This window comes from Notothenia rossii (assembly GCF_949606895.1).
Source record: "Notothenia rossii genome assembly, chromosome: 7".
NCBI lineage: Eukaryota > Metazoa > Chordata > Actinopteri > Perciformes > Nototheniidae > Notothenia > Notothenia rossii.
The window spans coordinates 39,593,367-39,617,670 of record NC_136905.1 but is presented as its reverse complement, the minus strand read 5'-3'; the positions used below and the strand labels follow the sequence as shown (position 1 = coordinate 39,617,670).

General features: G+C 40.4%; 1 protein-coding gene and 1 long non-coding RNA gene across 2 annotated transcripts; one reads left to right on the top strand and one right to left on the bottom strand.

Moving 5' to 3' along the window:
• Positions 1-5,634: 5,634 nt before the first annotated feature.
• On the bottom strand, positions 5,635-7,519 carry LOC307047027. The gene is made up of 3 exons (XR_013810322.1): positions 7,421-7,519; positions 6,691-6,771; positions 5,635-6,167 (listed from the first exon to the last, which is right to left on the bottom strand). It is a non-coding gene; the product is annotated as an uncharacterized lncRNA (long non-coding RNA).
• An 18-nt stretch (positions 7,520-7,537) lies between these two features.
• Positions 7,538-16,755, top strand: LOC307047025 (uncharacterized protein). The gene is made up of 5 exons (XM_079693732.1): positions 7,538-7,697; positions 10,541-10,703; positions 11,669-12,365; positions 14,528-14,571; positions 15,440-16,755. The coding sequence occupies exons 1-3, from the start codon at positions 7,626-7,628 to the stop codon at positions 12,361-12,363; spliced, it is 930 nt and encodes a 309-aa protein (XP_079549858.1). The 5' UTR covers positions 7,538-7,625; the 3' UTR covers positions 12,364-12,365; positions 14,528-14,571; positions 15,440-16,755.
• The last annotated feature ends 7,549 nt before the right edge of the window (positions 16,756-24,304 follow it).

The following is a 24,304-nucleotide window of genomic DNA, read 5'->3' as shown; positions in this document are numbered from 1 at the left end:
CGGTCTTTAGCTGAAATGTTCGTGGGTAAATGTGATGGATTCGATTTGTTCATCTTGGTGTGTGAATTCCACACCTTCACACGACGGTGTTTGCCTTCTGTGATGCGCGGGCTGATGACGTTGCGTCATCATCATTACTCGTCAAGACGAGTTAACTTTTTTATTTTTTTTCTCAACTTTGTGTGGAAAAATGCGGGGATTATGCGGCCTTTTGATAAATATGCGGACTTTTAAAAATCTGCGGCATTTTGCTGATTATGCGGGAAATTCTGCGATCGCAGAATCGCGTTTTTCTGGAGGGTCTACTGTATGTGACGGGACTATAGATGGAAATTAGCTCAAAGCTAAAATCTGGCTCATTTACACTTGTAAGCATTATATTTGTTTTAAAGTGTTCATCAATGTGCACTACGGTAGCCCTGAAGAAAATTAAACATTAAAATATGTTATCGATGTCCCCATTCCCAGTTTGTTTTGGGAACAATTGCGATGTTTACTATGTTTTTGGTAGCTCTTAACAAAACAGAATTTTTGTAAAAGACTGCGACTCTAAAAGGCAAGTTTGTGATTTTAACACTGTTTCGATGAAACAATACATTATACAATATTACGACTTTTTGCCATATTTTTAACACAATCTTTTTTTTTTGTGGTTGTAGGGCTTCAAGATATTTTGCATGTCATGCATAAACACGGTGTCATCTTTTCCTTGAAACTGACGTGCTGCCCCGTTTTACAAAACAAGTTATTTGTCTGCTTCTTCATCCTCTGAATTTTCCTCCCCCGTCCCTCTTCCTTCAGCCAGCACAACAAGAATCAAGGTGGATCTGTGAAATGAAACACCTCTTCCCAAAGCGTGACTTCCCTATTGAGAGCATGCGTCTAGGGCAGTAGGGTCTAAACCAATTGGCCAGATATACTAACATGCAGAACGTACGGTATGTTTGAAGACTAACCATTTATCCAGTTCAAGCTGTCTTTAAGATGTGACATTGCTCTCTGACTATTTCCCGTAAAATCGTGACAAACTATTACTTATTCTTAAATTTGACCTCTTGCTGCTTGGTTGAAAATGATGGTTGAAAAATAACTTAAAAAAAAAAAAGACTCAAACAGCGAGGGACATTATACTGTTGAAAAAAGTCTCAATTCTATAGATGACTCCCCCTCCACTCAACGCAATAAGTCCCTCCCTCCACTCAGCAAATTATCTAAAACTAAGGACCCCACTAAGACGACAGTTTGAAAACTAGCTATGGATCTGAGAAAAACCAAGTCTCCCCCCGCGAGTTGCAGCCAGGAACAAACTCCTGGACTACCATCATCACCACCATTCTGGACACCCAAATCTTGCAGTACTACTGCTGCTTATTTTGCTCCTTGGGCCAAGACGTCTCTGTTTATGGACACAGTGAAATCAGTGTTGGTTGATATTGTGGAGGGGGTGATACATCGGTACAGAGAAGAAATATGCAACGGATGCCGAGCCAGTCACCCCGGCCAGAGGCAACATGATTGTCTGAATGACATGCCCGATTTTTTTCTTCAGAAACAATTACAACGCGTTAATGAAAAGACTCTGGCTCACCGACTTCATGACTGAGATCGACCAGACTCTTATTGATAAAGACATTTTCACGGATGATTGGAGGATCCAAGGCGCTTCGGAGGCTTTTCTGCACAATCTCAAAAATTGTAGACGCCTCAAGGAGAGACTTGAAAAGATCCATGCCGAGTTGGATGGAGAAGAAGAAGACTAATAACCTACGGTTGGTTGAAGCCAGGGATTTTTTCTTTTTCGATACATTGACTTTTTGTTTAAAGTAAAATAAAAATGGGGAACTACTATGCAAAACCCTCGGTATATATTGATCAGAATGTAGTCAATACCCTTTTAATAAGTATGGTGATGAGGACGATTGAAAACAGAGTGAATAGTGATCCCCGTGTAAACAGAATGGCTGGAGTTTGTAAACTAGAAGACATTTTGGATATCGTTTGTTCTGGCAGTACTATTCCTGGTCATTGGGAAATGATTGTAAACGAAACATTTAAAGTGGTCCTGGAATCTTCATTTTCCGAAACATTCTGTAACATTACCGAAGAAATGAAACAAACATCAAAAGTGTATCATGTGCTCTCATTGTATGCTCTGTTTGTAGATGTAATGCAGCTTTGTGTCAAAAACAGCATACACATGAATATTTTGACTGAAGTGAAAAAACTCCATCATGATATTTCCAGTAATCTGGGGAATTCTAAGCTGGAGACGGCCCTGGGGATGTTACAATCAGTATAACTATTGATTTTGTGTGTGAAAATGTTTAAATGTAAATAGGACATTTTAAAAAAAAAAAGTGTTTTTTACATTTTAAAAACGGTTGTCTTCATTATAGCAAGGGGAGCGTGTCTGATACATGTGTATTACAGTCCTTCACATGCACTGCTGTCTTCATTATAACAAGGGGAGGGTAACAGTGAAGATGTATGATACATGTGTATTGAAACGTGTGTATTATACCCCCACAGAAACACAGAAACACAGAAACATGGAAACACAGAAACACAGAAAACACTGAAACCACTGAAACACTGAAAAAACACAAACACTGAAACACCGACACACAGAAACACCGAAACACAGAGACACAGAACTACAGAAACACAGAAACACAGAACCACAGAGACACAGAAACACAGAAACATGGAAACAAAGAAACACAAAAACACAAAAAACACAAAAACACTGAAACACCGACACACAGAAACACCGAAAACACTGAAAACACAAAAAAAAACAGGCTTGTGTGCTAGTATGGTTTTTGAATAAACACATCATTATTTTAAAAAGTCAAATATCCCAGCGACTTTTTAAAATACTGATGAACAGGTGCCATTAATACAGTTAACAAGTGGAGGACAGAGGAGGCTCTTAAAGAAGAAGTTACAGGTCTGTGAGAGCCAGAAATCTTGTTTGTTTGTAGGTGACCAAATACTTATTTTCCACCACAATTTGCAAATAAATTCTTTAAAAATCAGACAATGTGATTTTCTGGATATTTTTTTCTCATTTTGTCTCTCATAGTTGAGGTATACCTAGGATGAAAATTACAGGCCTCTCTCATCTTTTTAAGTGGGAGAACTTGCACAATTGGTGGCTGAGTAAATACTTTTTTGCCCCACTGTATATATACAGCAAAAATAAATACATGATATGCAGAAAGAGCATGAGCAGCATATTCAAGGATGGTACAGTGGTGGTATGACTGTGGCTTTCTGTCAAACACCTGGATAGCTCTCTTGAACAGCTGTTGTATGGGTTTCAGGTGTGTGGCACAAGCAAACGACCAGTTTGTAAAACAGTATTCAATGTGGGATAGAATCATACAGTGGAGGTATGACTTTGCAGCATTGACAGTTAAGAAAAAGTTCTAATTTGTTTAAAATGTTGCAAGTTGAATTTAATGGTATTGGATACTTTCTGGATATGTTTCTTAAAAAGTCAAGTGCGAGTCCAATATGACACTCCCTGTTCAAGATACTTGCACTGGGAGACTAGTTCTATTTCTGCTCCATTTAAAAATACATTGGATCCTTCGATCCTTAAAACTAGAACACTGATGGCTGGCTTACGCTACAAACTTCATCACCTTTTAACAAGAGAGTAAGTATATAAAACGTTATTTTGTATATTTTACACATCAGCAGAAACAGAGAGAGATGGCAGGACACTGTGTTTTAGAGAGAACCCCTCCCCCGCGTCAGCAAACGGCTTGCGCGGTAATACCATCGCCCAGATGGTCCGCTTTTAGTTTCCCAGACGGTGCTTGTCAGGACTCTTTTCACTTCTGGCGGCGGGGGGATATTTCCTTCTTCTTCCTCCACATTGAGGGGTAACGGTGAAAACTCTTCTCTGATCTCGCTTTTTGTTTGCGTTTCTTTGCTTTTTGTTGCAAATATCTTGTACACCGCTGGTTACACAGTATTTTCTTGATGCACTACTTCTTCCGATACAATGGTTGCGTGGAGATCTCTGGAAGACACCAGAGTTAACACAGCCCAATCTGTTGAGGTCAACGTTGCTTTAACACTGTGGGGTCCATACGTTTCTCCGTTCTTCAGATTGTAGAAATGCAGTTCATTCGCCATATAGTTGAATACGTACCCCCAAACATGTTCATTTTCCAGAAGCCATTTTTCTTCAAGATCTTCGACCGGAGGTGTTTGAACCCGGCACAGATACTGCATCCGTTTCTTGATTGGCGCTCCGGACGGATGGCGGTAAGTTGTCACAGGCGTCTCGCTGATTACACCCATATCGAGGCGTCTCTTGGCCATTTTTTCTTTTTGGAAAGATGACTTGATGATTGGAAATGACTGGCTTTTTATCTGCACGGGGTTCTTTTTTTTTTATCTCACTCCACCCCCTCGGTCTTCTGACATCACATAATTGGGGCGGGCCCTTCTGTCACTTTTATGCATACTAATGTGATGGAAGCGGCATTTTGTTTTAATAGACCTGGGGGCGGGCCCGCCTGTCACTTTTTATGCATACTAATGTGATTGAAACATTTTTTATGATACACCATAAGGCGCAACAGTGGGGGCTTTTCACACCTGTGAATACACATCAACCCCCTCCTATCGACGGATCTCACGCCTACTTGGGATATCACACCTACTTGAGATCTTACACCTCGATCAAAGGGGAGGCGGGACTTAGCTCATTTGCATAATGGGGGGAGGTGGGAGCTTTTTTATGCATACTAATGAGACAAAAGCGGGATGAATATTACTACTCGCATATTCCACAACACACAAACTGAACAACACTAAATTTGTCGATCGCTACCAGCGTCCTTGCGATCTTGTTATAATAACAAGTGCACGTTACTGATGCAATATGGTTGAGACCATTCGTGCTTATTCTAGAGGGGTGCAAGGAATAGTCCAAGTAGTGGGGGGTTTTATACAATATGTTTAAAACATAAAAATAAAAAGGTTTAAAAAAGTTATTGTTTAATGATTTAAGGAGGTGACACTACTCAGCCAATCAAATCGGTGCAGTCAGCACGATAGATTCAAACACACACACAGAGACGAGACAAGAGGAGAGAAACCGTCGGAGTCATTTCAAATGGCGGAAGGTAGACAGCGAAAACAGAGCATTTAATTACATTTTCTCTTACTGGACCTCTTTGAAATGCAATTGAATACCCCTGCATTATAGCAACAACAACAATAATAATAATAATAATAATAACAGCAATAATAATTGGGAGGGGGCCGCGGCTGTTCTTATGTTCTCTGAGGGGAGGCTCACCTACCCACACTTTGAAAACCCCTGGTCTAAAGCATTTATTATTTGCTTATTATTTTTTCCCCTCATATTCAGTGTGGACGGATTGAGACAGCGTGGTATCCATAGAGCTGCAGAGACTTCAGGGAGAAACCTCTGTTTGATGGACGTCCTGTCTGTTGGTTTAGAGAGGGCTGTGGGTCTTTCATCAGCGAGGAGGTCCAGGCCTGATGGAGGAGCCCATGCTGGGCAAAGCTGATATCAACTGCACAGGCCTAGTCTGTCACTTTATTTGACTAAATGTGTTTACTTATACATTTAAGAGGCTTTACACCTTCTGTCCATATGTGCTTTTTATTTAAAACATTTTTGATTAACTTTTGGTTCACATTTCAATAAATTGTATTTGTATTTTCACTCCTTTCGTCCATTATTCTCACTGAAAATAGATTACACATTCACATCTGACTGAAGATTGGCCCCATTTATTTGTGACGTTGCAAACTCTGCGGTACAAGGCACAAGTGATGTGAAGCTCATAAAGCGAGGCAAATAGAAATAATCAGCTGATGGAGTGTAGATGTGGAAATAGATGCATCCCATCAGCTGACTATGTTTTTCGCCACACTTTATAAGCCTGACTATAACCACCATGTCTGAGGTGCAGGCAGCGTCACAAACAAATGATGGTCCTGATAGACTACAAAAATATTCGGTGTGCAGATCTTTGTTTTCAAAATAAAAGTAGTTTCTTAGTGAATGTCCTGTACTGGTCTTAAAATCTCATAAAATCAGCTTTTAATTTTCCTCTTGGATGTTCTTCTTGACCCTCAGAGAAAGAGGGGATGTCTTTCAGGCATGTCCTTTCCTAACAAAAATGACAGGAAACATAAAACATATTATTGCAGAACAAGTGTGTTATTTATGAAAGCGGTGTGTTTGTGTGTTTAGGGGCTGTAGATATAATTATTTTGTAATTGTAATCAGAATTTGAATGAACAGTATGAAATTCATCAACATTGAAATATATTTTATTATCAAAATAATATTTAACTGTTATCAAAACGTGGTGCAACTGTAGAAGCTTGCTCTGTTGTCTCACTGAAATAATAACTTTTACCACATTTTTACAGACAATATTGAGAGATAAATAGTAGCAGTTCTCACTATGTGTAAAATATATTTGTCTTCAATACATTAATTCATTCATATTGCTTGTTAACATCTAAATGTAACTTTTTGCATGGAAAAAACCCTCAACTTCACTGGTGTGTAGGTGATCTAGGATTGTTTAATGGAATGTATATCAGTGTATTAAAGTCAATACTTAATTTATGTAAACCAATATCTTTCTTGATTCTTTGTACAGTATGACATTTTTTTATTTGTACCTGTGCTGAAGTTCACTGCTGTGAGGAGTCCAGTTCTGTCTCTCACTCTTTGGTTCCAGCCTGTCTGCATCACCTGGACACCTTAAACAAACAGATATATATATGTAAAGTACCATGTGTACAAACAATATCACTGATTATCTTCTGTTGAACATGTTGGATTGTGTATTGTCAGAGTCAGGGTCCTTTTTATTTTACTGTAACTTTGGAAGTTGTGTTACCAATGCTTACTGTTTATTTGATATCCAGTTGGTAATTCAATTAATAAAAACAACAAGGTTTGGGTTTGTTCTTCAGATATGACTGACGTTAACGTGTAAGCTCAATAATGAACTCCAGCTCAACCAACCATATTGTAATATCTAAGTAATCATCTTGAAATATGACATTAATAATTGTAATATACACACATCTTATTATGAGGTTGATTTCACGTACACTACTTCAACATTAGCTAAATAGAAAATAGCATGGATAATTTACAAAGGCTTTAAAAACACCACCGTTAGTGCCAAAGCAGTAGGCTACAATATATGAATTACTGCTGTAGACTACAACCACGACTTGTTTAGCTAGCATAAACTCAACAAAGCTAGCGTTAGCTGGCTAACTGACGTTATTTTGCCGCTAAACTGCACAATATAAAACGGTGGTCTTCAAAGCGGATTTAATCCTCAATCACAATAATAATATTCAAAGTAATACTGGGCAAGTGATGGGCCAAACTTACCGTTGATTGACGCGCCATGTCAGCGGACTGGTAGCGACACAACCTTTAGCCCCGCAGTCAAGCCTCGTCGTTCTGATAGCTCCGCCCCTTCGCTCCCCCTATTCATTTCTAGCAGCGAAGAAGAAGAAGAAGAAGAAGAAGAAGAAGAAGAAGAAGAAGAAGAAGAAGAAGAAGAAGACTCCGAGCGGGAACCGGAAGTGGTAAAATGCTAACTCACCGGGGTTTTTTGGACTCGTCACTGCATCACCATTTATTTCCTACAGACAAGCTAATAAAGGTGAGTAGTCAGATATCAAAAGGATATTTATTTTGGGATATGTATTATGTTGTTTTATTTTGTCGTCTAGTACAGTGACTAAGATTACTATGTTTACCTAGGAATAATGATAGCAAAGCTAAATTAGCCAAAAGTAGAATCAGCTAACGTTAACGTGAGCATGGAAGTTATGTGATCCATCGGTTCATGCGGTTGATCCAAATGTTATCACACGTCACATTCTTTATAACTATATTAAATACTATTTATGTATTAAGTGAAGAGTCATCAGGGGTGTAATACTGCCGGAACACCGCTCCGGCACCTAAAACGGGGATGGTTGTTAGCATCTGGTGCTATCTAGCTATGATAACGGATAGGCTGAGAGGCTAATGTAGGTAATGTAATGTTTACACAGTTAACTTTAGTCTAAGTTATCTCAGTGGGTCTGAAACAGTTTGGTCACCATATATGGAAACACATATTTCCAAGGCACACTTTTATATTATTGTAATGTTCCACAATAGGAGTCGGAAACAGGCCTCAAGTTATTAGGTTCAATAGCTCCTTCGGTAGCATACAAATACAGGTTCATAGGTCACAGGTTGTAGGTCGCAGGTTCAACGTCACGCAGCGCCCTAAAAAAAATCGAATGAATGTAAAACATCGTTTAAATCATTACAATTCATACTATTGGACATACAACAAATCATTTTTTTTTTAAAAGAGTAAATAGTTACATATGCACAAAGATAAATAAAAAAAAGTATTATTCATATTCTTATCATTTTTTTAAATTATTGAAATGTATACAGTTAAGTTTCATATGGGTGTTGACAGATGTATCCATAGATTTAGTTAATTTTGCCCTCAAAGTCCACAAGATTGATGCATTTAACTTCCCGGGGGCCTCCGGACCCCCCTAGAGAACGTGAGGTCCACCCCCAATTAAAACATATTCACATGGATAGGATACTAAATAAATGTGCAAACTTTTTATATAGTAACCTTTGTACCTCAGCAGGAGGGAGTTAGTTAAGTGATCAGTGAAGGACCTTTATAAACTATCAAGCAGCTGTGTCCAGCATTTACTGTAAGAATCACACATTTATTCAATAATGCAGACTTAATAAACGACCATTCTGGCTGGAGTGTTAATTGACAGTAGTTACATAAGCTTCAAAACGAGCCACAACTGCGCGTGCACGCATGCGGAACTTATAGAATTAGCAATACACCCCTGGTAATGATGATTTTAGTATTAGTTCTGTGATGATGGAGCATCAACTTTTGGATCAACCAGATATTGACGGATTAGGGTTGTCCATAACAGTCACTTTAAACATGTGACTGACTCTGTATAACAATTGTTTTCCTTACTCTTGTGATTTTTTTTCATCCTATCTAAAAGATAAAAAAACATGAGTTCATTGTTTTAACAAGATTTTTCACAATAAAATACATGAATCCTGTAAACATTTTTAGTATAGTATTCTTATTTGTTTTATTCCCTTATCTGTGTTTCTGTTACAGATGCCTACTCAGAAAGTGTGCCTGTCTTGCAAACACAAAATAGGAGTAGCCAGCAGGAAATGCAGGCAATGTGGTGCCAACCAACCCTATAAGGAGAAACTATCCAAGCAATAGGAAATAGTTGCAGGAGTGGAAGGCCACGCAGCACAAAAAACACAGTGTCAACAAAGTTTATGACTCAACAAATCTACTGGTATGTTTTTTTTTCTTGCAGATGTCAGTTGTCATAAAATAGTGTGTAAATAATCCCTGATCTTAATCTTTTTATACAAATTGTTATATTACTTAATTGATGTATACTTTCCAACAGTCGCCCTCATTTACTTTTTTAAAAGAATCCACATTTCTTAATTAAGTTTATGGGAGAAGTACAGACTAGTGCATGATTACTACATTTCATGAGATGTGTTATGCAAAATTGTTGTCACCGTTGTATTTAAATCTGTAAAGGCATAACACATTTTTTCAAACTGATGTTAGATAGTGTTTGTACTTGCAGGCGCCCAGTTTTAGTACAACATTATTTCTTAACCAGAAGTAACATAGTTCAGGCCAGTGGCGATTCCTAGAATCAGAGCTTCAACGTAAAAAAATTCTAATTGTATCTTACAAAAGAAACTGCATTTTGATGTTTTATATTTTATTTTGGACCTTCATGGTATGGCAAACACAGAATTATGTGACTATGGTTTCCAAAAGTAAAATAAATAAAATATCATACACATTTTGAATAAATGGTAAAACCAAGAATGTCACAGAATCAAATGTAAAGATCTAAATAATAAAATTAAAATAAATAAAGATACAAAATGTTTGGGCTGAATATAGATAGATTAACATTGGCTCAACTCTGCCGAAAACCAGCCAATATTAATATAGTGCTTGAAAGACAATCAAGTCCTGGAAAGAGTTTGTATTAATAAAGAGGCCCTTAAAAGCACTTTAATTTAGATTACCAGAGTCTCTGACTTTGAGCCGTGTTCGACCAGTCATTTCAAAATTCACCTGTAACACCAGCTTTACATCTGAAGTGCTTTAGTCATCAAGATTTTGAGTTAATACAGATAAAAATAACCATGCCCATGTAAAAAAAACTCAAAAAGTGAACCTGAGCTTTTTGCATGGTGATTTTTAGGGGCTCCCCTAAAATGGGTCTAAAATCACACCTGGTTAATGGTGGGGTGCCTTCCTCAATGTGCACACGTATCACATCAGTGCATTTTTCACTTATGCAAAAATAAATGGAGTTATAATAGCTTTAGGTGTGTGAAAATGTTTAGAGCTGTTATGTACACAATATTTCTTGTTTTTTTGTGTCCATTGTGTTCCAGCTCCACAAATGGAAACTTCTTGAGCGGAATCCCATCCTCCTTCTTGCCAAGAGAGGCACAAATGGTTTTGCGGCCGATTGCCTCTGTCCATGGCAAATTGAGACAGAAAATGGTAACAATGCACTTGTTACCATAAAGAGGATTTACGAAAGCCTTCTTAATGGTAAAGTATAAAAATCTGCATGCTATATTTTAAGCCAAAAGTCATTTTTTGTAAATGAATTGCTCAGTTATTTTGTTTTAAATGTAAAAAAATGTGAATCACTGTTTACCAAGTAGTACAAATATGTCGTTATGTCTTGTTTTGTCAGTTAAAGGTCCCATGTCATGCTTTTCTGGTTATTACCCGTCCCGTTGTGTGTTATGAAGCTTTTTCTGCATGAAAACGGTCTGCAGAGTCACAAACCCTCAAAGTACACCCTGTAGCGAGTAAAACTCTAACACAGAAAAGACCTGTCTATGCTGCCCCAGAACGCCTTGTTGGACATTTCTCTTTTTCCATTTTTTTCTTCCTGAGTATAGTGATGTAACGGGCATAGTGACGTACCGGCTCACACACACACGCGGCTCCGCGGATCTGGCTGTTTAGGACAGAGTGAATACACATACTATACAAAGATGCTGTATGAGAAACCAATGTGAGATTGGAACATTGAACAATGTAAATCTATTCTAGTAGACCTCAACAATGGAACTATGATCAGTAGAAATGGCCATGACATGGGACCTTTAACTAGAAGGAAAATACAAAGAAATTGTTCACATGTGAGAATCTAATTATGACATGTTTTTACTGAAAGGATTACTCAAAACGATAATCAATTATAGAAACAGCTGGTCAATCATTTTAAAGTCGACAATGAATCAACTAATAATCACCCTTACTTATATACTGATAACAATACTGATAATAACATTACGTTTTGTGGGCCTATGTTTTTCGTAAAAGCTTAGCAGCACAACTATTGGTGGATTGCTGCACTGGTTTTCTCATCCTAACATTGAAGTCTTAAATGCTTGATTCATAAAAAACAATCAATATTTGTAGTTTCATTTTTAGCTGTAATTACTCATATCTTATACTTGGTCATTTACTCACCATGCCTCTACTTTTTTTCTTCTCAAAAGTGACTTTGGCAGTTGAACCTGAGGGTCCTTCAACCACACAGGCAGAAATGGCCGCAGACCCAGGATCAGATTCCTTGTCTGTACCTCTCTCCTCCAGCCTGACTCCTCCTCTCTCCTCCAGCCTGACTCCTCCTCTCTCCTCCGGCCTGACTCATCCTCTCTCCTCCAGCCTGACTCCTGCTCTCTCCTCCGGCCTGACTCCTCCTCTCTCCTCCAGCCTGACTCCTGCTCTCTCCTCCAGCCTGACACCTGCTCTCTCCTCCAGCCTGACTCCTGCTCTCTCCTCCGGCCTGACTCCTGCTCTCTCCTCTGGGCTGACTCCTGCTCTCTCCTCCAGCCTGACTCCTGCTCTCTCCTCCGGCCTGACTCCTGCTCTCTCCTCCGGCCTGACTCCTCCTCTCTCCTCCAAGCTGACTCCTGCTCTCTCCTCCAGCCTGACTCCTGCTCTCTCCTCCGGCCTGACTCCTGCGCTCTCCTCCAGCCTGACTCCTGCTCTCTCCTCCAGCCTGACTCCTGCTCTCTCCTCCGGCCTGACTCCTGCTCTCTCCTCCGGCCTGACTCCTCCTCTGTCCTCCGGCCTGACTCCTCCTCTCTCCTCCAGCCTGACTCCTCCTCTCTCCTCCAGCCTGACTCCTCCTGTGTCCTCAGTGTCTTCCTCACAGAAAAGAAGACCAACGAGGCAAAGTGGCAATTAATGGTATGTGCGGGTTAATTAGTAATTATCTTATTTACATAGACTGAAACTGTGTTTGATTTTTCACATTGAATTAGTTAAAGAGAGAGAAAACAATCATCGGTAAAATTAGAATACACCACCTTTTGTTTTGTTTAAAGAGCAACTTGCAGGGTTTTTTTTTTACTACATTTACGCTTAACCTTGCCTGAAAATTACAATTAAAAATGTTAATGGGGGATTTGATATGTTTTACAAGACATAAGACGTTTTGAGCTCTGCTACTAAAAACTGCTTTTTTTTAACGTCATACGTCAAACGCGTCATATTACGTCACATGGGGGAGCAACTTTCTCGGACTCGTTCTCTGCCCAATCCGCGGTAGTAGTTTGTAGTTGGTTTGAGCGGTTGTGATTTAGTGAGCTGGTATTTTTTCGGTAATTTTACATTGCATTTCACCATTTGTAATCATGGTGAGCCTGTCAGGACATCGAGTCCACAGTTTCCCTCACAGGAAAAGGACCAGAGCTAGCGTTCGTTCCTGGGTGCGTTGTGCATCCACCTCCCTGCAGCACTTACTCTCCACAGCTTTATCAGGAAACCATATTACATCTCTCTCCCCCCCTTCTCTGCTCTCTCTCTCTCCACTCCGGTACACAGCACCGTAAGACGTAGTGTGGAGTTGCATTAGGTAACGCTGTGGTTGCTGTACTGCTCCAGCCGTCTCCTTTGTGTTTGTTTGTTTCCCCCTGTCTGTGTTGTTTGTGTGGGCGTGGTGGCTGTCACTCCTGGCTCAATCTCCACTCACCTGCTGCAATCAGCTGTGCACCCTCCCCGACTACACACCTGCTTTCCATCAAGCCATTTACAACGGCATATCAACGGAGGCCCCACAGCCTTTCTCCGCCTGATCGTCAAGTATCAGCCGTATCTCGCGTCTCCCCTCCGCCACACAGCACTGTAGTCTGGAGTTGCATTAGGTAACGCGAGATACGGCTGATACTTGCGCATTAGTTTCTGTTATGGATCAGTATCAACAGACCTGCCAGTAACGTTACTATATTATCAATACTACTTTAGTTATAGCCTGATAAATGATAGCTAACTTTACAATGTTGTGATGTGACGTTAGCTAACATTAACTGTAGCTAACGCCGGTCACTCACCAAGACAACTCCTCTGTTCTCCACTGGTTCTCCACACACCAAAGCTCAATTTCTCTCCGATGGCCGTTATTTTTTCTAATCCTTGGCTGCTCCTGGTCTCTTGGACGCATAGCAGGCTCATAATTATAATCATATGCATTCGAATATATATTTTCAACCTCTTCTGTGTGAAAACTAGCATTGTGATCCATGTTTATTCATACGTTAGACCGGCCGCTCTCCCCCATGTTACGTCACACGCGGGAGGTCACGTGCGGAGGCTTTTTTATGCGGTAGTGAACATGTCTTACTAAAACGATGCCAGATGTCACTGTAGTGTATATTTCTGTATCAAAAGTCTCAGTGCCATTTTGAACAGTTTAATTGAGCACAATGTAATGTTAGGCAATGTTTAGGAGGTTATTGCTGAACTTCAACTTATTACCATCTTTTAATTCCTTGCAGAATGTCCCATTCAACAAGGGTCAGACACTTTCCCCTACAAAAAACTACTGAGGGAAAGAATCAGGGAGGTTAATTTAGAAAATATTTTAAAATAAGAAATAAACAATGACAATAATGCTTCCGTGGAACCAAGTCTTATCTTATTGGATTTTCGTATACTTTGTTTAAAAGGAGTGTTTCATTCTCAAGCATAATGTTAAGCTAATATAAATATTCAAATTAAAGTAACAATAATTTATTATTAATTTAAGGTTGAGGTAGTTGTGTAATGCTTCATGTCGCATTAATGCATCATGTCCAGCCATTTATTTGTATATTACATTTTTTCTTGTAATCATTGGTAGGTGAATTATATTCTTGGCAGTGAAAATCTCTTTTTAAATAATAATAGTATTCCAAAATATTAAACTGATGGGGAAAATGCTATTGACTATGTTACAGTCCTTCATATGTTTGAGTTAATCGTACCTACTATTATTTCAAATTATCATTTGATTTCACTGGACTTTTCGTATTTACATGTATGACATTTGAAAAAAAATTAAGTTTACCTAAAATCTGTCTTTCTTTACTCAGGGCCATACCGAGGTGTTGGTGCAGTGGCTGTCTTGCTCTGGATGGTATGTATCTAATCTGAAGTTTCCTTCAGTGTAGCTGATGGGGCTGGCAGAACAGGGGCCAGAAAGTAGTCTTACCAACCAACTTCATCAACCCTGAGATCACTAACTTAAAATGTTTGGGTTCCTCAGCAGTAAATTCAATTTAATTGATCACATGGGGGTGGGGAGCCATGTCATCAATGGCTCTATCAGACAGTGATTGCGCCATAAAGTAAGACATCCAAGTTCTCTGCCCTTCGTCATTCAGACATCGCAGGTCTCCCTTGAAAAAGAGATCTCTGATCTCAATGGGACCAATCTGGTTAAATAAAGGTTTGAAATGAAATGAAAATCGCGCCCTAGAAACGCTGTCTGGTTGTAACACATAAGCAGGGAAGTAGCCTACATTGGAATAGAAATTAAAATACAATATACAACTGAGTTTATCCTTGATCAATATCACTAAAGGTTAAATGATTGATATGTGAGGCTGGATGGTATTTGATCTCTTTTGTAATTACTTACTTGTTACATTTGTTCTTAACAATTATACTATAAGTATAGTTAGTAGTAAGTAGTATTATGTCTGTGTGCTGTCTTGGAGGCAGTTGTCTAAGTTTAGTGCTGTATGTTTGGGCATTGATAAGACAGCAAATTCAAATAATTGGTCAAATGAAGCATTGACTTTGAAATAAAAAATGTACCTTGTATTATATATGATGTATGTGTTATATATAAATATATATATTATACTGCACTTTCATCATGATATTTTTAAGTGATTTAGTGTATCTTCTCATTTGAAATAGCATTGTCAACATACTGTAGAACTACATATTCCAAAAAGTTGAAAAAAAGGAATACTTTTTGCTGTGTTTCTGTTTTACAGTGGGGCGAAGTGGAAAAATTCCTGGGAGCCAAAGGAAAACTTTCCTAGTTAAATATACCTGACTTTTTTTTTTCTACATTGGAGTAATAAAATACATATAAAAAAAACATCTATGTAAGTGTCGTGCCTATTTGTGTTCTTATGTTATCAGTGAGCTGAAGACAAGACAAATGAAGCTCAGCGCAAGTTCAGGCAGGCAGACCTATCACTTTGTATTGCGCGTCATGGCAATACTCGCTCCCTTCACTAAATGATAGGGAGCGCCACTCCTCAGCTAACCTATCACTTCCCTCCGTTCACAAGCCTAATCATCGCACCTGTTAATCCCTCTATATATGCTCTCCCCTTTTCCATCAGCTGTCTTCCAGGTGTCAACGCGCAAGCAGCAGCAGGGCTTCGTCCCAGCTCCGGGTATATATTCATCAGCTCCGCAGTCTTGCGGATTAAGCTACAGGCGGCGTTCCCCAGTTGGCTAGCGGTTCTAGCCGGCCACCCCGCAACACCCGGACGCGGAAGAAAAAGACAAGGATACTGGGCTCCACGGAAGTTCCTCCGGCTTAATGAAAATGGGCTACTTCAGGCAAACAATTGACACACGCCTTCAGTCTCTCGAGAGGGCATCACTGGCATCAGGGCCGCTCAAATGCGGCGCTTCCGGCCTTCACGCGGAACGGGCCCTCATCGCTTGCGAAGCTTCACCCACTTCCGGCTTCAACCACAACCCCTCTTGCAGGCAGGCACGGCTCAAGCTACATCTCATCGAAGCTACTTCTCCTCCCGGCTCAGTAGCAGTACTGGTCTCTAAGTGCGTCTTAGGTGGCAAGCAGGTAGTGATGGCGAGATGAAGCCTTATGAAGCTTTGAAGCTTTCCAGCCAATTGGTTCGCAAAGGGTTCATCTCATGAGGCTTCATCATGGGCTTCATTTGAACATAAACCCCCTGTTGGTCAAAGCGTGTAAAACAGGCAAATTGGAAATCTCAACAGTTGTGCTCTATCTCATACCGAGTTCCCAATGAGTAAAGCCTTAGAATAACTCTAAACAACGAACATAAAATCCTATTTTCATGTTAACAATATTGTTTTCATTCCAGATGAACGATTGTGATTGAAAAGCCTATAGGAGGCTGGTAAACATTGCAAAGAGGGATTCGTATTCCTTAATATTATTCATAAACTTAACCACGTTGTAGCCTGAGAAGGCTAAACCATAATACATGTATTAACTCCATTATCTCATTTAGCTGTAGCTTCTATAAGCAAACCCTGCGGTCGTGGGTCGGCTGCTTTCCAGCTGAGCCACAGCCCACACGCTGAATCTACCCGAAAACACTGGACTATATCTAATCTGCATTTATTCATTTATTTATTCATGTTTTATTCCTACATTTATTTATGCTTGTATCTATTTATACTTATGACATTTTCCGACCTCTCTATAAGTGAGGGTCTGAGCTCTTTTAATTTCATCGTGTCACCAGCGGACCCGGGTACAGGAGGGGTAATATGGTTCTTGTTATACATCCATGGGTATTATGAGCGTTGTGGCTCAACGGTTCAAATGATCCGAATCGCTTCCCGAAGCAGTCACGTGGTATCGACAGGCAGCGAGGTTTGTTTGTCATCGATGACGTCACTGGCCCAAAACGATACAAGCCTCGATACTTGCTTCACAAAAAGATTCGGGGATTACTCGACACACGCTCCGAAGCCTTGGCGCAATACGTAACGGGTGTAACGCGTTACAGCATGGACTTATGCAGTTCGGGTAACTACTACAGTCACGGATGCTGCCCATCCGTGGTTTTGGGGGGTTTCTTTCAGGGAGAAAGAGAAGCTCATGTAAGATGATGAAGACAGTCTAATCACCCAACCAGCACATCAGCATCTACATCTCACCATGGCGTAATTAAACTGCTAATTAAGCTAGTCCTATACCAGGGCTCGACAGTAACGGTTGCCAGGTTGCCATTGGCAACCATTTGGAAAATGTCAACCACTTCTTGGACTTTGGTTGCCATCAGTGGCAACCAGTTTTTAACATAAGAAATAAGGACAGCAAAACGTGCACCCCAAAATAGATAAATGTTCATATTCGTTTTTAAGAGTGATATTTAATTGTTGTGACCAGTCGGAACCTGATACTTAAATTGCACGTGCATTGGCGTGATTACGGAGCCAGAAAGCGATGCACGTTTACTCGCGTGCGCGGTGCGCCGTGTGTTTGTTTTACAACAAAATGGCGAAGCAAAAATAAGTTGCTTGACTGTGTGATAAAAAGTTCAGCCAACACCTCAACTTCTCCAATGAATGTTCAAAGTGATTCAACTGATGGAGCGTAAGGTAAAACCCGAACGAAAAACAAAGAGGAATGTTTTCCATTCACTTCTGGTAAAAGTTCCTTCAAAATAAGAGTCCCGATCTTATTACTACCAAAATAAAAGTGCAAAACGAAACTTTACCATAGAGAATGGTTGCATTAAATTATAATCACTTCTATAAAAAGGTAACACATTTTAAATATAGTTAGACATATTAAAGGTAATTTACAGCATCAATAATTAATATCAAATTTTTAACTATGAATGGTTCTCATTTATTTAACATTAGAAATGTATTAGTCTGGCCAATCCAAGACTTCAATGCTGAAGGGGCAATGGGTCTATGGTGGGGGTCAGCACAAAGGTCAAGAAAACCCACATTTGAAAGGGAGACAACGGATGATCAAGAAACTGGTGACTTGCTCAATTCATTTGTGAGGGATCTATGAAGACAGGACAACAGCAGCACTACTGGTATTTTGTATACCAGCAATTGAGGGTGGACAAGTTTACTACCACTTAGGTTCAAATAAGTGCGTTAATTACTTATTGTAAAGCATTTGAACATTCTTGTGTCACATGTTCATTATTAAGTTGATGTATAACTGTATAGCATCTTAATTATTTAAAATATAAGGTATCAAAAAAAAGGGCAACCGTATTTTCAGTTGGCAACCAAAAGCGGATGCCTGGTTGCCAGCCTAGCAACCACTTTTAAAAGTTAGCGTTGAGCCCTGCCTATATCATGGGTCATGTCTCAGCATTTACCTAAGCAAATATTATTTCATGCTGCTCATATTGCACTCATATATTTGGTTTCATGCTCACATGGCTTATGTTAAGCAGGGTATGATATTCATGCATCATTGTACTCAAGCTAACAGCCGCATTACATTGTCTACATCTCCCTCTTCGCCGGGCATCGGCTCGTGCCGGCTATCCAAGATCTCTCCAGCTTACCTCTGGTAAACATGCATATAACTGGTGGTGGTGTCTTAAGAGCATTTCAGGGCTCGTTCAGGATAGGTGCAGCAAACCTGCCGCAATCAAGGTAATTGTTCCTCTTCCCTACAACAACCGCTTCTCATCCTACATTCGTCGGAACCCCAGTGCCGTGCTGGCTATCCAAAGGTCTCTCCAACCTTCAAATTGGTACGTATGCATATAACTGGTGGTGGTTCTTAGCATGTCAGCACGTATATTCGCCCCGCGGCTCATGTTTATCCTTGCATGTCTAACCCTGTACGTCCAGGTTGTAACCTTCGGGTCTGTATAAAATGTGTCCCTGCGAGGTCAGGTTGCCCCGTACGTCCGGGATGCCCTGTACGTCCAGGATGCCCCGTTCGTCCGGGATGCCCCGTTCGTCCGGGATGCCCCGTATGTCCAGGACGCCCTGTACGTCCAGGATGCCCCGTACGTCCGGGACGCCCCGTATGTCCGGGACGCCCGGGAAGCCCCGTATGTCCAGGACGCCCTGTATGTCCAGGATGCCCTGTACGTCCAGGAAGCCCTGTACGTCCAGGGAGGATGCCTAGGAGGCATCAGTATGTCTAAATCCCCACATGTATTAACCTCTCATTTCATCCATAGATTTCCACTGCATCCCACAAGGTAAGATTTCATCACGTTCAGTACTTCATACTTTCACTTCTTTTGGGCTTCATCGGAAACGGTTCTTCCCTTCCCGAATGACATCCTACAAAACCTGGGCCTAATCGCCAAACACCATTTCATTCACTTGTTATAAACTGTCATCATTATGTTTCATTTATATAATGTGACCCGATAATAAACATGTATTCCATACATCACGTCTCTCCTGATTGAAATGAAGCTCAGCGCAAGTTCAGGCAGGAAGACCTATCACTTCGTATTGCACGTCATGGCAATACTCGCTCCCTTCACTAAATGATAGGGAGCGCCACTCCTCAGCTAACCTATCACTTCCCTCCGTTCACAAGCCTAATCATCGCACCTGTTAATCCCTCTATATATGCTCTCCCCTTTTCCATCAGCTGTCTTCCAGGTGTCAACGCGCAACCCTCCTCCACCCCTTCGCCTCCTGCTTCCAACTCAGGGCCAAGCCCAACCTTCTCCCTTCCAACCGGACCTAACCACTTATCACCACCACCAGTGTCTAGACCCGGGGGGGGTTCATCGGAAACGGTTCTTCCCTTCCCGAATGACATCCTACAAAACCTGGGCCTAATCGCCAAACACCATTTCATTCACTTGTTATAAACTGTCATCATTATGTTTCATTTATATAATGTGACCCGATAATAAACATGCATTCCATACATCACGTCTCTCCTGATTGAAATACAATTTATGTTTTAAGTGTATCCATACAAACTCATTCTCTAAAACTGTCATGTTTGGTCTGTTGAATGACACCCATGAGGAAAAAAAGGCCCTTGCGTGCTTCGACGGGGGGTGGTGGTGGTGTGTAAACCCCGGACACACCAAGCCGATTACAGCTAGTGGGGCCTCGCAGCAGAAACTGTGGCGCGCTCATCAGCGCCGCATTTGCGCATCTGGGGCCTCATTTATAAAGGGATAGACGCTCAAAAAATGGCGAACACCAGTTTCTACGCAATGTTTGCGATTTAGAAAATACTAACTTGACGGGAAAACGTGCGGTCCTCAGCGCAAACTCTAACTCATGCGTACGCACGAAGCACAAAAACGGGGAGACGAAAAACTGCGACACCGTTGGCAGAAGGAAGAATGGAGAGAAATATGTGGAAAAAATACCATCAATAAAATGTTACCTCTCATTTATCATATATGAATAATTCATTTTTCAAACATTGATCAAAGCCAATCTTAAAATGATTAAACAAACACCTGTTTAAGACTCCTCAGTGCACACAAAAACATACATTGGAGAAATAAATAAATACGGATATGTTATTTAAAACCACCTCGAATATGTTGTGTTAATGTTATGAAACGTTTTCTCATAAATGATGCGGAAAGCAGGAGGACAGAATTACGTCTAAACTGACGCCCTTTTGCCTTTCTATAGGTTGTAGATACGAGCATGGTTTTATATACTATCATGTTTAATCATGTTTTATGCCGTTTGCTAAGACTTGATAAGTCACTCGTAAAACACAGGAGGTATGGAAACTAAGAACACCATATGTGGTAAATTGTAAAGCTAATATAACGCAACACATTAGTTGTATTTCCTTTAACTGGTGGATATAGAGTTGCTGCAGTGGAGACGCTGCGCACAGCTGATCGACAGCTGGGACACAAACCACCAAATACGAAAACATAATTCAGATCCAGTCGTCATGACTCCACTCCGGAGGGACTCCCCGATCATTTCTTAGAGTTTCTCATCAAGGGGGTGTCTCCTTTCCCCGGTACAAACACACTGCCTGAGGAAGGCTATAGCCTCATCCCAATACCCCTCCTCGACTCCTCTCTTCCCCTCCTCCGGGACTTGACCCCGGAAATCGATCAAGACATGCCATTTTGAAGGACGTCCCAATCGCTGAAATGGACACGGAGGAGTCGAGGAGGGGTGAGGGAGGAGGGGTGCGGGAGGAGACGAAAGGGAAGATACACGCGAGCAGACTACGCGGAAGTGTTTTCACCACTCGCGTATAAAAGCCCCGCCCCCACCTTCACAGTTGGTCCATTTCAACTGAGGAAAACCGACAACTGGAAGCTGAGTGGAAAAGCGTCACATAAATGTATAAGTGCTCACAGCTCCGTGGGAATTATTATGTGCAATTCATTTCTAAAAGGCTTCACATTACTATAATTATATTTGTTATTTAAATGTAGGCTACATTTTACACCAAAACCGAACACAAAAGCAGGACCAACCATCATACATTGAATTCCTTGACTAACAAGAGAAAGATTCATTCATTTAAATAAATATTTAACCAGAAATGGGCCGGTTCTAAGGGGTTATTCAGTTAAGCCCGATGAGAGGAGATACAGCTGTGCTTGCATCATTAACAGACGTCGTCTAAGAGTGACGTTTGAGTGAACAAGGACATCCCAATTAATACCTGAGGACTCCTCTGTCCTCGCGTCACCTCCTCGTGTCTCTCGCTCCCATATTACGGAGGCGGAGCTAAGATGCAAGGAAGGGACGCGAGTGAGGGAAAGGAGGAGTCGAGGAGGGGTATTGGGATGAGGCTTATGTGTATTTTTTTTGTCATTAACCTTTTTCGGACCACTTATTTATTTATTTTGGTGACGATCCGACCTCCATGCTGTTACTCTGGTTCAAACTGCATCCACCAAAAAATATGATTAATCTCGACCTCCGCAAAATAACCAAAATCTGACACGGTGTGAGATGTCTTTTTTAGCTGTTCTGTTGTCATTTCCTGCTATCTTCTTCATAAAGTCAGTCAAAATGAATGAATAAATGGGCGTTTCTTTGACTATTTATAGGCAAATATGGGCGTCACGTGAAGCTCGCAAAAGCTGCACCGCATTTCGAGTCGATTGTGATTTATAAAGGGAAACCGGCGTAGGAAGTGCTGTACGCACTTTCCTCACCGGTACGCAATGTTTGGTGAATCGGAAAATGTCGGAAAATGTCTGTACTTATTTTTGGGATTTCTACTACGTAAGCAACCTTCCCATGTGAATCCTACGCACAGCGTTATACATGAGGCCCCAGATGAGGCTCCCTCCACAAGATGAGGGCGAGTGGCAGACGCAGTCTGTGTGATCGGCGTGTAGGGAAGAGCGGGTCTGCAATTCGGCATATCACAGACTGGTGCATACACTGTACAGGCGGCAATTTGAAATGTAACGCAGCCCACACAAGGCAGACAAACCCAAACACTTTGGAACATGCCACCCCCAGACATATTAACATGCACTCCCCTAACTTTCCCCTAATCTGACATTGTATTTCATTCCATAACATCTTATCAACAGAGAAAATGAAGGGTAATCAAATAATAAAACATGTTACTCATCACTTTCTTTCTTACTGTACTTGTCATTTTTATATCCTATTTATTCAAGCTGCACTTCAACTTCAATTCTTGGCGTGATAATACAAAAAAATATTCACATTTATTTTTGGATTATGTCTATGAGGGGCCGTTAGGGACATTATTCAGAAATACTGTTCATAAATGTGAAACACATACTGAAACCAAAATCATTTACAAACATGTACAAATCTTTCATATGCGATGGAAACTTCTGAAGCAATGGAAACTGGACTCAGAGAGACACAAGGAGAGCAGGAACTTTGATGGCAAACACTGATGGTTTATTCACAAGACATGTTGTGTGCCACGAATTGACACAAAAGATGCCAAACCAATTTGGCTTAAGATCTCTACCCCAGACCCATATGTAGCTAGTTCTGAGAGAATAATCAACATTGTGCATAACAAGATAAAACCAACACCTCTATCAGCTGACGCCAACAGGCAGGAACAGGGAGACAAAACACTGAGAGCAAAGCAGCCAAGGCTACAGGTGCCTGTGCTGATCAACTGGGTCAAAGTTATTGGCCTTGGAAAATATTTCGCCAACAATATATACATATGAAACGCTCTCACACACACCATATGAAAGGTTCCAGGATAAGAGATCAACTCAGTGAAAGCACCACCTGGTGACCAATCAGAGCTCAGTGTGCAGAGTCGACGTTCGTGACACACAGGGCCTCATCATATAACTTTGCGTGGGGCCATAAGTTGGCCAGGGGGTGCATGCAGAAGTATTATTTTAAGCAACACATTACTTATCTTAGATTTATTTTCACATAATATGTCTCCTTGCAGTATCAACACTAATTGGCTGACTTTTATATTTGATCCAATTGGTAGACAGGCTGTATTTACACCATAACGGTGCAAAGCTGATAGAAAGGGACACCTAGTGGTCAAAGCACATTATTGAATTTGATTATTTTATTATTTTTCACAATAGAAAAACAGAATTAACTGTCATTAGTAAACCACTCAAATAAAAAGATCATAAGTGGTTTTGTTTTACATATATTTTAAGGATAATAATAGCAATGTAAGTATGTGTCTATGACACTTATAACACTGATTTGAAAAACATACAGAAACAATTAATTCACTGCCCTTAATCAAGTATTTAAATATACATTGCAGGTGTGCTGTTTTGTTAAGTAATGGATATTGAATATGGAATAAATGTTTTGACAAGACATGGTCTAACAAAAATCAAAAAGGACATTAAAAGAGCTCCAGATGTTAATTATCTGTTTTTGCAAAAATAAAGTAAACAAAGTTGATTCTAGACTCTTTAAACACTGAGGTGATTGTATTCTTGTAAAAGTAACAATAACAAGCTCCATTTTCTATCTCCAGTCCGACTCATATTCATATGCAATGTGTTTGGTTCTATGCAAACTCAGTAATATCCATTGTGATACATTTATAAGGCCTTCACATGAGACTGTCAGTGGAGATTAAAGGGGATCAGGAGCTCACGTCTTCTCAGAGTAATCATCATCATCATCATCATCATCATCATCATCATCATCATCATCATCATGTTCTCTCTGCTGTT